The 15,393-nt window shown below is 41.0% G+C and overlaps 1 protein-coding gene across 4 annotated transcripts in view; it reads right to left on the reverse strand.

Annotated features, from left to right (window-relative positions):
• The window catches only part of khdrbs3 (KH domain containing, RNA binding, signal transduction associated 3), a 225,590-nt gene extending 212,641 nt beyond the window's left edge, over positions 1 to 12,949 (reverse strand). For all 4 annotated transcript variants that reach the window (XR_005131015.1, XR_001858475.2, XR_005131014.1 and 1 more), the window contains exon 1: positions 12,553 to 12,949. Coding sequence is in view for 1 of the 4 variants with exons in the window: in XM_017711960.2 (XP_017567449.1) it covers positions 12,553 to 12,643 (91 nt within the window). In the remaining 3 variants the exon portion in view is untranslated. The remainder of the gene's footprint in view (positions 1 to 12,552) is intronic.
• Positions 12,950 to 15,393: the final 2,444 nt, after the last annotated feature.

Consider the following 15,393-nt stretch of genomic DNA (forward strand, 5'->3'; position numbering starts at 1 on the left):
TATTTAGTGAGTTTCAGGACAAACACCTCCTTAACAAGACTACAATTGCTTTACACATTGCACGCTAAGTTTAGCATTAAATAATTGATAAAGCATTAATAAACTACTAAACTCAGTGCAAACTCTCAGTAAACAACAACCACTTTTACTCCTTCCACCTAGTAAAGCTCCCATCTCTATGCAGACATGATTCCCACTGTTCACTAGGAAATTCTCTCAATCTTCAAACGAACGTTTCAGTCCATGAACGCCAGATTGATTGCTAGTGAGGCTGTTAGCACGCTCTCATTTTTGCAATGCTAACTTCCCCCTACTGACTTGTATTCATTATTAATGATGTTAGAAATTTCGGATGAAGTCTCTTGGCTCTAAACAAGCAGGTCCTGCATAATTTAACATAGTCGTAATGGACGCGGATGTATCTGGACAGGATGTAGTAGCTTCACACAGCGTCCAACAGAAAACAACACAACAGGGGGTTATAGATAAACACGGGTTACACCGAGAAATGAGAAGCCTAGTTTCAAGGTTTAGAGTGCGTCTTCTCTTTTCACACTACACTCAGTTTTCTCTCTCACGGCCTGTTTTCTGCTTATATCTCGCTGCTTCTCTCTATCTCTCTTCCCAGTTGGAGCTGGTGTCCATATTTGTACCACAAAAAGTACAAACCTATTAGCTCTGATTCCGGGATCACAGTGTCAGACTTCACAGGCTCATCTAAGTTTGAATTGATCCCAAAAGAAGCTGCGTGTGAAACTGATGAGGCTGATAAGCTGCCACTTTTTTTATACCCTGTGAAAGAGAATCGTACCACATTCATGAAATACAATGTGCAAAAACCCCATGAACATTTCTAAAGCTTAACAGTAATTATATACCTGTTGAAATACAGAAAAAAACAACTGCAGTATCAGAATGGCAATTAGCATAGAAAAGAGATTCATCTGACAAGATTTCATCAGTCCGACAAGATCTGGTGATTAACATCTCATTATGGAGAGTAAGACTCATGCAATCAACGTGACAGCCACTCACCAAGGACACATAATCCACCTGGATGAGTGATCTGGGCATCTTCACATCTGTGAAACTACTTCTCCCAGCTCTTTTGACCATGGAGTCATCGGTAAATCACTGTGGCATGAGAGCGAGTAAATCAGAGATGAATAGCAAAATCACTAAATCATTGCATGTTAGCACTGCCATTAACAAACAGCCTCAAGTTAGCAGTCCCATTTCTTTTTTTTCACCCCTACCCCTTGTTTTTGAGTGTCACCCTAAACCCTTGGAATTTAAATCTTGCCCTATGAAATTGGACCCGCAAATAAAAAGAGCATGACTTCATTATCAGCCACTAGCGCTGCTCTGTAGGCCACCCTGCCCGTCTGCAGTGACAGCAGAGGAGGGTAAAGCTCAGCTCCTCACTGCTGGGCTTTAGTTACATTTAGAGCATCATTCGCCAGTTTCTTGTTCGAATTTTCCTGTTGCACCTTAAATGGTGCAGAAGTTACATTCTGGCACTTCAGGCGTCAGAACAGCTGGACTATTTAAGGTAGCTAAGGTAGAAAGTTAGCTAGCTAGCTGTCAAAACATTAGCATGCTATTAGTGATTTTTTGTGCTTGTTATGAAGAAAAAGATCATTATACATTGAAACGCCACTAAACTAAGACAATACAGTGCTTATCATTACTTTTAACAGAGAAAATTCTCACATCTGTCGGTTTCTTTGGCCACTCGTGCAGCCATCTTGCCGTTTTTTTCCTTTTTTCTCATATCACTCCGTTTGGAGTGTTATTCTGAGAAAGCTCAGTTTGGAGGGCCATGTAGCCCCAGCACTTCGCCCTACTCCTCTATCGCAACAAAAAAATGGAACACCCTAACCCTGGACGTGAAGGGCTAAGGGCTAAGTGGTAGGGGAAGGGGTGAAATGGGATTGGGCCTTAGGCTCACAAGCCAGAGAGTCTAGCGTGTTTCGTCCTTTGGCCAAGAACCACCTACTTTGACAGGAAGGGGTCGTTTCACTCACATGCAAAATAACCAGTAACGGACAATTGTTTTTTTCAAAATGGGGTTACAAGAAAAAGAAACCTGTCAATATGTTCGAGCAAACAGGCAAAGATATCCCGCGTAAAAGCTACAAACTGCCAAATTCTGTTAACTCATAACCAATCATTATTAGTCTGTGATTAATTGTCAACTGAGAACCGACAAATCCGTTTTTACAAGAACCATGTCATATTGCTCGCCAGAGACAGGCAAACATCTCCACTAAATAAATATATATACACTTTTTTGTTGTTGTTGTTCATTTTTGTTTTGCTTTGAAGTTGTTTCTCATTTCAATCTGGACCCTACATCTTTTGTCCTAATGAAGTGACTTTACACAAATTTGTGTGTATGTGTTTGTTTACACATTCCCCCCACCACACCAAACAGTTTCACCCGCACTGCAGCACTACGCTCAAATCTCACAAGAGAAAAGTGGGAAACTGATCCCAAATCTGCAGCTCTGCCAACACCACTGCCTGTGGGTCCAAACCAGCCGAGCAGATGTGGCTTCTTTCAAAAAGAGCTTATACGGGTTCACAGGAGCAAAGAGCCTGTGGCCAAATTAAAGTTCAACAGTAGCACACATTGAAGTGAGCAAGTAAACAAACATACACACACACACACAGCCTCTCGATGAGCCAAGTGTAATGATCCCCATTAAGCCCTTCTCTGCTTGCACTCTATGTGCTCCTGCTTTCATTGGCTGCCAGGATCTGTTTCTGATGGCTGTTGGGAGCATTATGGGAGGGGGATATGAGAGAGGAGCCTGAAGTGTCTCCACCTCTAGGGTGGTACACCCAGGCTACAGCAGAGTTCAGCACCCTGCCTGTCTCATGTGGTAACATTGTGAGTTACTAATTCTGAAAACTTAAATTAGAATTAGTTCTTATTCTGCTGGATATTTTCACTAGAATACTGTCTTTGCACTACAAACTCATAATAAATACTGTAATTAAAGTCCTGGAAATGTGTACTTGACTACTGTTATTCATGTGCTACATATATGTACTAGAATACTGCACTGAAAGCACTGGAAGTTTGTTTATTTTCTATTAGTAGTAGTATTTATTATTATTATTATTATTATTATTATAGCGATATTTATTATTAGTAGTAGCAGTACTTTTATTGTAGTGTAGTTCTTTTTTCTCTGAATCCACTAACCAGATGTCTAAAAAAATAAATACGATGACGTAATGTGTATCATGAAAAATTCTTGTAGCATCGCAATGTTGTATTATGGCCCACCTGTAGCTCTCACTAATAAATTTGTACTAGAATCATTTCATAAAAGTGGCAGAACTTCACACTAAAAATTTGTGTGCTAGACATTTGCACTTAAAACTGTACATCAAAATCAAAATTTCTCACTACATCACTGTACTCTTATTATTGGAACTTTGCTTTAGAATACTGTAGTTCAAACACTTTAAGTTTCCTTTTCAAAAGTATAATGTTGGTATAGGAAATGTGTACTTGAATACTATAATAACAGAAAATTTCCACTTGTACACTACAATACTGCAGTCAAAGTGGTGGAAATTCACACCGGAGGAGTTTACTCCAATTGCTGGGAATTTCCCACTAGAAGACTGCACACTTCTTTTGAAAAACTGTACTATAGTACTGTACTTCAGGTGCCGGAAATTTACACTGCAGTGTTATAATCAGAGTACTGGAATTTTGCGCTAACATACTGTGATTCTATCTCTGAAAATGTGTGCTATAATACTGTAAACGTATAATGGAACACAGTAGCTTCAGCATTGGAAATCTACACTAGGGCTTGTATTGCTTGTACAAGCAATCTGCAATAAATACTGTTCTCCACTGGCCAAAAAATTAGATACTGCACTTCTAGTACTGAAAATGTGACCAAGAATATTGAATGCCCAGTGCTACACAAATCTGCACTAGATACTGTGCTCCAAGTGCTGGAAATTGACCCTGGAACTGCTTTTCCCTTCAAAAACAAGCAGGGTGGACAGTTTTTCCGTTTTTTCCCCTCCTCCTTTTGCATTATCACTCTTTCCCTGCCTCCTTTCCCACCCTCCACCCCTTGCCATGTGTGTTCAGCGGCCTGACCTGTGTAGGTCTGGTCTGACTGCAATATAAACACGCTGTGGATATCCACCGAGGAGTTTGCAGATGGAAGAGAGGTGGGCGGAGAGAAGCACCAACACCTTCCAGTGTGCAAAATCCACAAGCAAGAATGCACGCTTTCACTCCCTCACACGTGCACAAAAACATGCATGGACACGGACACACACATAAACTCAAGATCTAGTTTTCCCATACGCTCGCATACAGTGCCACAGCTGAACCTGGATAAAATTTCTCCCTATTACATTTCTACAGCGGTATGACAGCCCAGGCAGGTGGGTACTGCTTACTGGCATCCTAACAACTGATCAATTTGACTGGGTGGAGAGTGATCACCCTAAACCTGCTTACCTGACCTCTTATAAAGAGCTGAGACGTTTAATGTGGTAGTAATTTCAAGATCCTGCAGAAGATGTTGCACAAGGGTGATCATAAAATACCTTCGACGGGATTCATAGATTGAGAAGAGGTGATACAATGAGGTGCGTGGAAAACGGGTTGCAAAGCATATGTTAATGATTGGTGAAAAGGAGTGACTGCATTTGGGCCACAGTGTGAAGGAAATGTATCGAAGCGTACGGTCATACGGGTCGACCAGCAGTGGCAAAAATCCCAGTCTAAAGGAAAATCTCATCAGAACTGTGGCGGAAAGACGAAACTGACGGACAGGAACCACAGGCATGTTTAAGGGCTTGTGAATAGAAATGGCTTCCCTGCGGAGTGCTCTTTCAGAAATTGGTTGTGAAGGATACGCATTGACTTCGAGAAGCAATTCTTGCCTGGAAGTGAAGCAATTTTTACTCACAAGCTCCTCAGACAAAAACTTAGTCACCACTTCAAACACACAAGGCCGTTTCACTCCAAAAAGCATACGGTGATGAAATGTAACGTGATAACAAGAAGTTGTTGTCATATTGCCCACTCCTGCTCACTCCACAGTGCGGTTCGGAAATGTATTAAAAGCAATATACACTAAACATCTCATTTCTCAATACTAATCATTTTAGGAAGTAATGTGTTAAAAATAAAAGCAGAATATGAAGAGCCATTTTGCGTATCGGTATCACAGCAGGCGGAATACACAGCGGATCTGCCGCATGAAATGTAGGTAATGAGGTCTGTCCTCCATTTGCCGTTTAGGGAAGATTTGTTTATTTGTGCTTTCAGCGCGAGTGTACATGCCTGCATGTGTCTTTCTGTGTCAGTATATTTCATTATTGGCCAAGTGAATAATTGAGTTAAGCACTCAGTGAAGGAGCTCTATTAAATGGCATGGTTGGCCCACTGAGCAGCTGTGGAGATAAGACCGTTTCGCTTCCCTTAGATTCAGCAGACAGGCGGCCGACGGACTGTTCTGCAAATAAACCGCTCAGGGATGGCTGCTAATTGCTTGCAAATTACCTAATTCATGAATTCAGGAAAGGCTCTGATTCTAATTCAAGTGCAAATCTCTGCTTTTGTGTGAAGAAGTGTCATAAACGGACACGCATAAACAAACGATGTGCATTTCGAATAATTTTGGTATTCGAGTATTTGGAAAGGTTAATGGAGGGATACGTGGTTAACCACAGGGAAGGAAAAAAAACATGATAAAAACACACACATCTTCTAAGCCACTCATCCCTCTGGGTCGCAGCGGCGGGGGGTGGGGGTGGGGGGTGAGGTGGTACTGGAACATGGTTTATTATCAGAAAACAGCCGAGGGAAATTCATAGGTTTTTGTATTGGATGAGTAACTGGAAAAAAAAAAAACACTGGATCTTCTTAGAGGTGGACGATGTGCCATGTTAGTTTGTCAGAGAAGTATATTTTCCCTGTTTCTGGGCCTAGATAATCAGCTAGAGTAGTTAGACTGGTTAGCAATAAAGCCACACCAGAGCCAGCCACGCTATCTCTGCCGTCTCAGTCACATCCTTAACAATGTGTCCTTCTTTGAGTTTCATAGTAATATAAAATATACTTATTTGCAACTACAATGAACTCATCACTACAATCATGACAAAATATCAGCATCTCCGTAAATAGCTTGTCTGTTCATTTTCTATGTATTTCAGTAAAAACAAAATGAACACACTGAATTTTGATTTTAGTATTCAAATACTGGCACCGCGAATGGTTAACTGAGCACTTGAATATCCATAACATAATAACACTAAAAACACAGAGCATGTGGCTCCAGACCAGTTCAATTTTCACACATTAACCAATTTCCACCACTAATAGTAAAATAAATTTTCACCCTCCTGTGCACAATTCAGAGTCTGTTTGGTTGGACAAAAAAAACCAAACCAAAACACATTTTGTCAGAATTCACCAACTGTAACATTAACGTTATTGTTGTGACGGCTAACGTGACGTCAAGTGCCAACTTTTTTTCTAGAACTCTGAACACTTCTTCATAGCCTGTTGTGATGACTGCATTATTATTATTATGACTTCACTGCCAGTGGCAGTAAATCACTGATGAAGATGAAGATGGGGGTGGGTCAGTGGAACTAAATAATAAAACCCTCCAGTCTGACTAAAAAAAAAAAAAAAAATACCAAAAAGAGGTAGCTCACTGTTTTGTGGCACAGAAGCATGTTTGCTGAATGTAAATTAAATGTATATACGATGCAAATGCAGCAAAATTAAAACCTTTAATCAAAAAACAATGAAAAGCGGCACCTTCCATTTTCAGATCGAAAGAGCAAGAACGCTGAATGTTTTGGCTAAAATAAGCAAAATATTAAATAGGATTACAACAAAGTGTAAAAACCTCACAATTAACACACAATTTGAATGAGAATAAAAATGAGAACTAGTGAATATAAATGCTGTTTTTCCTTTTTTGTGCGTCACGTTCACACCATTTGAGCAGCAGCAGATAAACAGTGGAAAAATAAGCTGTCAATTTAGAACTACTTTCTGGTTTCTAGGACATTTTTAATCTCTGTTCATGCCTGTCACGCCTCCCGCTGGCTTAGCAGAAACTAATACTCCTCACTACGTTCCTAACTCCAACTCCTACAATCGTCTGCGGATCACTTGACCACAGACTCTCAACCATCCACCTATCTACGCTCCCGTTCCCCTGAATACTGATTTTTGACACTTGTTCTAGTGCCTATATAACCTATTTGTGTCCGTAGCCTCATTGAAAAGTATCGTATCCGTCTACTGTGCATCATCAAGCCTTTATATCCTGACCCCTCCTGTTTTCTTATCCTGATTTAGCTTAGCATTGTATTGTCCCGTTTGTCCATGTATGAACCATTATCTGTTCTTGTACTACGATTCTGGTTTAGCCCTTAAACATTTTAACCACAGCCTGCTTTAACCACAGCCATCACAGTGCCAGGGATCAAGAGCAAGTCATCCCATTTAATATGCACAATAGAGCAAAACAACGTAAGGGTATTTCAGAGTTTGAGGCATGTCCTGTAGCCTACATACCGTAATCATTTAGTTAGTTTATGCAATCCAAACTGTTTGTATGTATTGTGCATCTATATCTGCACATTGAAGCAGATTTTATCAGTAATAAAAGTGTATTTTTTATTCTTTCTGACCATCATTGTTATGTTTTGTGTGTTTTTTCAAAGCCATACAGGCCTTTTTGTCCTGAATTTAGTGCATCACTAAAACAAACGTGTCAATGATTCTGCCCACAAATATTTTTGGCCATAAGATTGAGTGGTTTGGTGCATTTCGTCCTGTCTGAGACTCACTCAGTCTCACACACTTACTTTTCTTTTCCTCTTCTTTTCAGTCGCTCTCTGTTTCCTCTCACTGTGTCTGACTCTCTCTCTCTTGCAGCTCCGCTCTCCACGAAGGGCCTTTTCCATTTCTTAAAGCAGGAATGGAAGTGATAAGGCCGAAAGTAGTGGGCTCCGTGAGAGTGTGTGTGTGTGTGTGTGTGTGTGCGTTATCTCTGTCACCATGCCGGCTCTACCTCTGTTCCGCATCCAGGCACAATCACATTTCTAATGGCCCTTCCACTCCCACTCTCTTTGACTAAAATCAATGCTTTCATGCCTGCACACAAATCTGAGCAGCTGAAATCTCTCCGCTCATCTGGGTATCTACTCACTTTCAGAAAGAGAGAGTCACTCAACCATTCCCTATTGTCCTCCCCTTTTTCTTTCTTCCTCTCTCTCTCTCTCTGTATTACACTTCACTTAGGTTTCCAAGTGACTTTACACTTCAAGCATACATATATACGACCTTACACTATATATATATATATATATATATATATATATATATATATATACACAAAAAAAATATATATATATATATATATATATACATATATATATATATATATATATATATATACACACACACACACACACACACACACATATATATAAATTTAAAGATCAATGGGTGAAATAGGACTGGGCCTAAGTATGGAAGAGTAGCACAATAGCACAAAGACTTTAACTGTCAGCTGTGAAGGTGCGTAGACCATTAACATGCTAAAACAGCTGGACAACCCATCGCATAAAGCATGACATCACAATATGACAATATAGTGGGATCTTGTGAAAATAGAGCCACCCTGCACATCTAAAAATATCTGGTGAAGCTGCAGCCTGTTGGACTAAAATGCAGTATTTCAAGGTGTCCAAGGAAAAAAATACCAGGAAAACAATGCATGAAATAAAATATGGCACTCACCTTACAAGTATATCATGTGTGTGCTGCTAAAACAGAAGCTAGAGGCAGCATCAGAACAAAAGCATCCAAAATCAACATTTAACAAAGTTACTGTACTGAAAGAAGGTCATAAATGAATGCCATAAATGTGTTATGCTCCATGTTAAATGTGAAATCACGCTTCCATATCAGTAAGAATCAATCCCAAACCAAAACCCTACCATTCATGAACTGAGTGCAGGTCCGGTGTTCAGCCACAGTGGAACATCCTATTGCATAACTCCAGCTTTTCACTGAAGAATGGCACGCACTGGCCTCCAGCTGTTCCAGATTTACTCATGCTCCAATACACCAAGTCTAAAGCAGACATGTTTGCGGCCAAGGCTCCTCAGGCACTTAGAGGAACAGAATTATGAGTGCAAAGTTCTCTACATTGTTAAAAAAGTGCTCCCAGCAGGCACGACCCAAACTCGGGTCAGAGCGGTTGATGGACAGATCGTGTTCGTCACGGTTTGTGCAGTTATTTCTTAATATTCTCCTGGGTGTGTCGTTCCATTTCTTTCCTGTCGTAACGTGTAAGATGCCTCCTGAAACAGAACACCTGCCAACACCTGCCTCTATCTTTTTCATTTAAGCATATGACCTTGGCGTCCAATTTACAGTGACCGCACCCTGGACAGACTAATTGAGGGTACGATGAACGGACGCAGACTGCATGTGTTCTGTGTGAGAGTGGAGGTGCGATATGTCCATCCAGATCACCCATGAATTTTACAGTGAATGTAGAGTAAACTAAATGTACTAGCTTAGAACATATGAACTAAATGAATGTAGACTAAATGCACACAGACCAGAACTTAAAATAAGCCACAAAAACATAAATCAGCTAAAATGAGTTCTAATTAAACAAGCTAAATGACCATATCGCTGTAGTCTGAAGAAAGTCTTGTATCTCCAAATTAGTAACTTTACAGGAGAAGGAAAAAACATACTTTACTTTCAGTGTAAGTCAATGGAACCAGACATTTTTGGGCTGTTTCTTTTGGGCCATTCATCGTGAAATTTACACACAATGTAAAGATCAACAGGCCTTTTCAAACTGCGTCAAATATTCAAAAACGACAAAAAAATTGGAGATATGAGGTTTCATTCTGACAGCAGCGATATTTAAAACGAAAGAGAGCTAAAGGAAATTAACTAAATGAACACAGTATAAAATACCTAAAATAAATGAACTAAACAAAAGTAAATTAAACAAACGACTGAATGGAGACTAAGAGAACACAGACTCAGACGCCAAGTGAACTAAACACGATAAATGAGTGTAAAATAAAGAAATCTATATCTAATTAATGAACTAAAATCCCTAAATGAACGTATACTCTGCTCAGTAAGAGAACTAGTGTGGAAAGGCGGACAGATGAGGTGCCTTCCATTCGCCCTCGTAGTTCCCTGCAAAGTGGGCTGCACATTTTACGGGCGTTTCCAAACCGTACACTGTTAATAAAGAGGTTTTGTCAGGGTTCTTCAGTAAAGGAAATTGTTCTATGTAGGACCTTTTGCGTGAAGTGTTCTTTGCAAGGTGAAAGTATTCTTCAGATAGATGGAGCATGTGCTACAGATGGTTCTATATAGTATGAAAAAGGGTTGTCAAGCTTGTAAAAATATAAGAAGCCACACAGAATCTTTACACCATTTCACCATGCAAAGAACCATTTTCAATCATGAGGGTTTTATTTCCTGAAGAACCAACTGTTTTTTTTTAAGTATGTAGGCAGAGAAAAACGCCTGGTGGAAACGAACTCCAAACCATACAGGAAGTAGTGAATTACAGCACATCACTTCGCAAGAAGTGGCTTGAAAGTTTACCCATCAGTCATTGCATGTCTCCTGAAGATGGGTGTTTGAAACTGCAGGATGTTCTGATTGTAGGTTTTTATCCAGTGCAGTTCTCCTAAGCAGCATCCCTTGCCCAAGCGTGTATGGGCTACAGCAGTACTGCTTGAGGATTGGAACGCAGCCATGGTCTGGACTTCATGAAGGACAAGTTTAGTCTGCTGTACATTTAATGTTAACCGATGATCTTAAATTTCTTTCTGCATCTACCGTCTCATGGAGGACACATTCAGTCTACGTTCCAGTCTTGAGCGACATTCCTTCACACTTAGTCTTGCGCTCTTAGTGAATGTAACATAACTGTTAGGTATGGGCGGCATGTTCTTTCCTTCTTTCTACAGTTAACCTTCCAAGGGGCTGGCAGTCTTGTCTGCTGTAGAAGGAATATATCGCTGTTGTCGTAAGAAGACCTCGTATCTCCATGTTTGATGTTTTTGAAAATACCTGTTACCCTTTACATTGTGTGGAAATTTAATGAAGAATGGACCAAAAGAAAGCATCCAAAATGACTTGGTAAAAATTCTGGTTCCGTTGATTGGCATTAAAAGTGAAGTATGTTGTGTCCTTCTCCTTTAAAGTTACTATTTTGGAGATACGAGGCTCTCTTCTGACAACAGCGATATGTCTGTATGTATTTCGCTGCTGTCAGAACAAAACCTCGTATCTCCTAAACCTCACAGGAGAAGGAAAAAATGCTTTACTTTTAATGCAACTCAATGGAACCAGACGTCTTTCCAAAGAATTTTGGGTCATTTCGTTTAGTGCATTCATCATGAATTCTACATACAATGTAAAGGACGACAGACATTTTCAAAACACCGTCAAAAACTGAAAAACGATAAAAATGACGACTTGAAGATGTCTAGAAGGTATCTAGAACTAAATGGAGTGAAAACTTTGGAATAGTGAGTCAGCTACTCTAATAAAAATCCATGACTCTGCATCTTTTGTCCAGATGGAAGCCTTTATTTCCGTTAATCATATTTAAAATGTAAAAGTAATATGAGCGAACCTCATGAATGTAGACGAAGAAAAGTAAATGAATGTAAAACCGAGAGCCAGCGAAAGACAGGAAACTCCACACCATGGCTGCCTATCCTATTGTCATAATTTACCATGAACGCCCTCCGTCTAGTCAACGTCCATCTAAATAAGTTAGTTTCCAGCAGAAACATAACTTTATTCAACAGATTTACCATATCTGCTCTCGTTAGGTTCATTTATTAGACGTACAGTGATTAATATAGATTGTTCTTCAAGGATTATTTAGTAAAAGGAACGGTTCTATTCCATCTGCATACTTAAATCGTTGTTTTTGCATGGTGGAACTGTTCTTCAGATTGATGGAAAATAGAAAATGGTTCTACAGAGCACCAAACAGTGATGTTCTATTGCTATCATGCCAAGTTTGTAACCCCTTTTTGTTGCTCTACTGAACTAATTTCAAAACGGTTCTATAAGGAACCAGATGCAACACATTTTCCATCAATCTGAAGCACTAGTTCACCATTCAAAGAACCTTTCAAGCATGAAATGCTTTTATGTAGAACTCATGGTTCGAAAGAACCATTCCCTTGGCTAAAGGACCCTTGAAGAGCCATCTTTTTAAAGTGTTTATGTGCATATTACGCTCACAGTCCATTAGACGTTACCTGAGGGTCGGGTGGTCTGCACTCGCCTTTCTTTCTGCCTTTCTTTTCTCATTTTCCCCTCAGTTTCTCTCCCGAAAAGTCGGTTCCATTCAGTGGACGGTAAACGGAAAATAACGCTAATAACGGACACCACGGCGCGGGACTTCGTTTCAAATCGCGTCTGCGTTCCATGAGTTCGATTCCGCGAGACGCGGGCGGGAAACTTACCTTGGTCGAGCAGCCGCAAGGAGTGTCGAAAAGACGGGTCGAGCGAGTCCTTCTCCGCCATCAGTTCCGGCAAGTACTTTTCGTTATCCATCTCGTCTGTTTAGCTTCGTCGTTCGGTGGCGCGGCGGGGCTGCTGGAGTCGCGAAAACGCCAAGAAAAGAAGCCAACTATCTCTGACCTTTGTCCTTAGAGGAAAACGCCGAGCCAACACGGTCTCGGAGAAGAAGCGAAGAAAGAAAAAGACCACAGGCCGCCTTACTGCATAACCGAGAGAGCGCTGTGGTGAAGTTTAGCCGAGGATTAAACCGAAAAAACAGCCCATAGAAAGTCCTACACCGCCGCGTTTATCCCATACAGGAGGAGAGCGACCGGTACGACCGTTAGACTCGCGAGCTCCGCTCCACTGTAAACACCAGATTCGAAGCTCCCCCTGTTGTATCCACGGGCAACAGCCGAACGTCTCAGCGCCGCCGCTGATTGGTTGATCGAGAGAGAGAGAGAGAGAGAGAGAGAGAGAGAGAGAGAGAGAGAGAGAGAGAGAGAGAGAGAGAGAGAGAGAGAGAGAGAGAGAGAGAGAGAGAGAGAGCGCAGCTGTCCATCACTCGCTTGTGGGGCGGGGCCAGGCAGCTTGTGAGGATGGAGAGGTTTAGACACGTAAAGAAACCCGTCAGAAAGCGCGTCTGGTGTGAAGATATATATGTGTGTGTGTGTGTGTGTGTGTGTGTGTGTGTGTGTGTGTGGGGCCTTTTAAATTTTTAAACATGCAGCTCTTAACAGCCAGGAGGTCCGGCGGATTCTGAGTCTCCACATCCTCTTTTTAATGAGTTTGAAAAGGCGTTTTAGAAGTCACTGAAGGCCATAAAGGACATTTTTAAAGAATCGTTTTATTCCACAAGCAATACCTTTGATTATTTCGTAATTTCATTTATTTGGGGATTTTTGTTAGTTAGTTTATTTATTTATTTATTTTTACATTCATTAAAAAGATGATTGTTCAAGGGTTCCTTAGATAATATAGAACCATGAACACGCATAGAACCGTTTGCATGCTGAATTGAGTTTTTTTGCATGGTAAAATGGTGACTGATGGAGAATGTGCTGCAAATGGTCCCATCTATCTATTTACTTGTCTGTCTATCTCTCTATCTATCTATCTATCTATCTATCTATCTATCTATCTATCTATCTATCTATCTATCTATCTAGCTGGGTTTTATCTCAGCAATCAGATTTCTCAGTGCTGTGAACTCTTAGTCTGATTTCTTTCAGATTTCTTAGTCTGCGCATGTGCAAAAAACAAACTGCTGTACCAGAAATAAGTAACCAGCATCCCCAGCGAGATGCAGCAAAACACAAAAAAGAGAGACGCTGAAACCAAACACGAAATGAAGGATTTTAATGTTCTTCGTCTTCTAGACGATGTATGTTCATATTTTCAGGTAAAGTGACACAACGTATAAAAAAAGCAGCGGCATGAAGTTTGAGTTTACATCACGTCTTCTTCTGTGAGTTTATTGGCCGATTACTCTAGCGCATGTAATCATATTGATTGAATTACTGACCAAATCTGATTTTCTGCAGTTATCGGATTATCGAATGCATGTAAACGCGCTCAGTGTCTCAGACGTCAGGCAGTGAATTCATAACCATTTCATGTAGTAACTTTCTGTGAGGGAGCTTTTAGAGGTGGATGTCCGGTTCCCATCACCACCACAGTGAACAGTTCTCACTCCATAAGTTTCTGTACAGCAGAGCATTTCTGAACCACTCTGAATGACCCTGTTTACATCTCAACCATTTAATATTGCAGAAAGTTTAATAAACTGTGAGACTTTATTAGACTGAAGTAAGATGCTGTCGTTTGAGAAGATGACCAAACACAGAGGTCAGAAGGTCTAAAGCCCGAGTAGAAAAGCTCAGGACTCATGCATGCGTACCCTCTGGCCGTGAGCATACGAGTGAGGTCAAAGTTGTGTCTGGAGGTTCAGTCATGCACCAGGAAGTCAGTTACTCAAAACGTCAGAGCGCAGCGCTGCCATCAGCCCTAATGGCCCGTCAGGGCTTGATGGCTGGCTGTGGGGGACGCATGTTCTTGTTACAGAAATGCCCAAATAGAACTGGCTCCACCAGCAGGAAATGAAATTTCAGAGACTGAAAGCTGATGTCAGAAAAGTAATGCATTTTTTAGAGGGTTCTTTTTCCAGACAAGGACACAGTTCACTGTATAGCCCTGTAGGAGATCTAGGTTTAAGTGAGTTTAAGTTGCTGTTGAGCTTCATGTTTAAGTGCAGGCCCAGGCTTCCCCGCTACTGTCTCTAGTGTTTAGATGATATTTTACCAGCAGCTGGTGCAGCTCCTCACTCCACTCCATCAGCTCCGCGCCATCAGCCGCTCTCTCTAAAAGAAAAAGCTACTGATTTAACTGCGTCTGAAAATGCCTCTGATTTGACTGGAGGAGAAAATGGCTCTGCTGCGACTCGCGCTGTGTCAGTCTTTGCTCTTTAATCCTCCTGAAATGGATTGTTTAGGTTGGAGAGCACTCAAGTTGCTTTCCCTGGAGACCAAAGGCTTGAGCTAAAATCCATTCACTGGAACACGGGGTCAACACGTCCTTTAAGAATGAAGAGAGGAGAAGAGGAGGGGATGAGAATGAAGAAGAGGAGTGATGAAAGGAGAGGAGAGCAAAGAAAAGGTAAGATTAAGATTAAGTGACCCTTATTAGTATCACAACGGGGAAATTTCATCTCCGTATTTAACCCATCCATGCAGTGAAACACCACATACACACTAGTGAACACACACACAGGGGGCAGTGAGCACACTTGCCCAGAGCGGTGGGCA

The sequence above is a fragment of the Pygocentrus nattereri genome, chromosome 11 (assembly GCF_015220715.1).
Source record: "Pygocentrus nattereri isolate fPygNat1 chromosome 11, fPygNat1.pri, whole genome shotgun sequence".
NCBI classification, from domain to species: domain Eukaryota; kingdom Metazoa; phylum Chordata; class Actinopteri; order Characiformes; family Serrasalmidae; genus Pygocentrus; species Pygocentrus nattereri.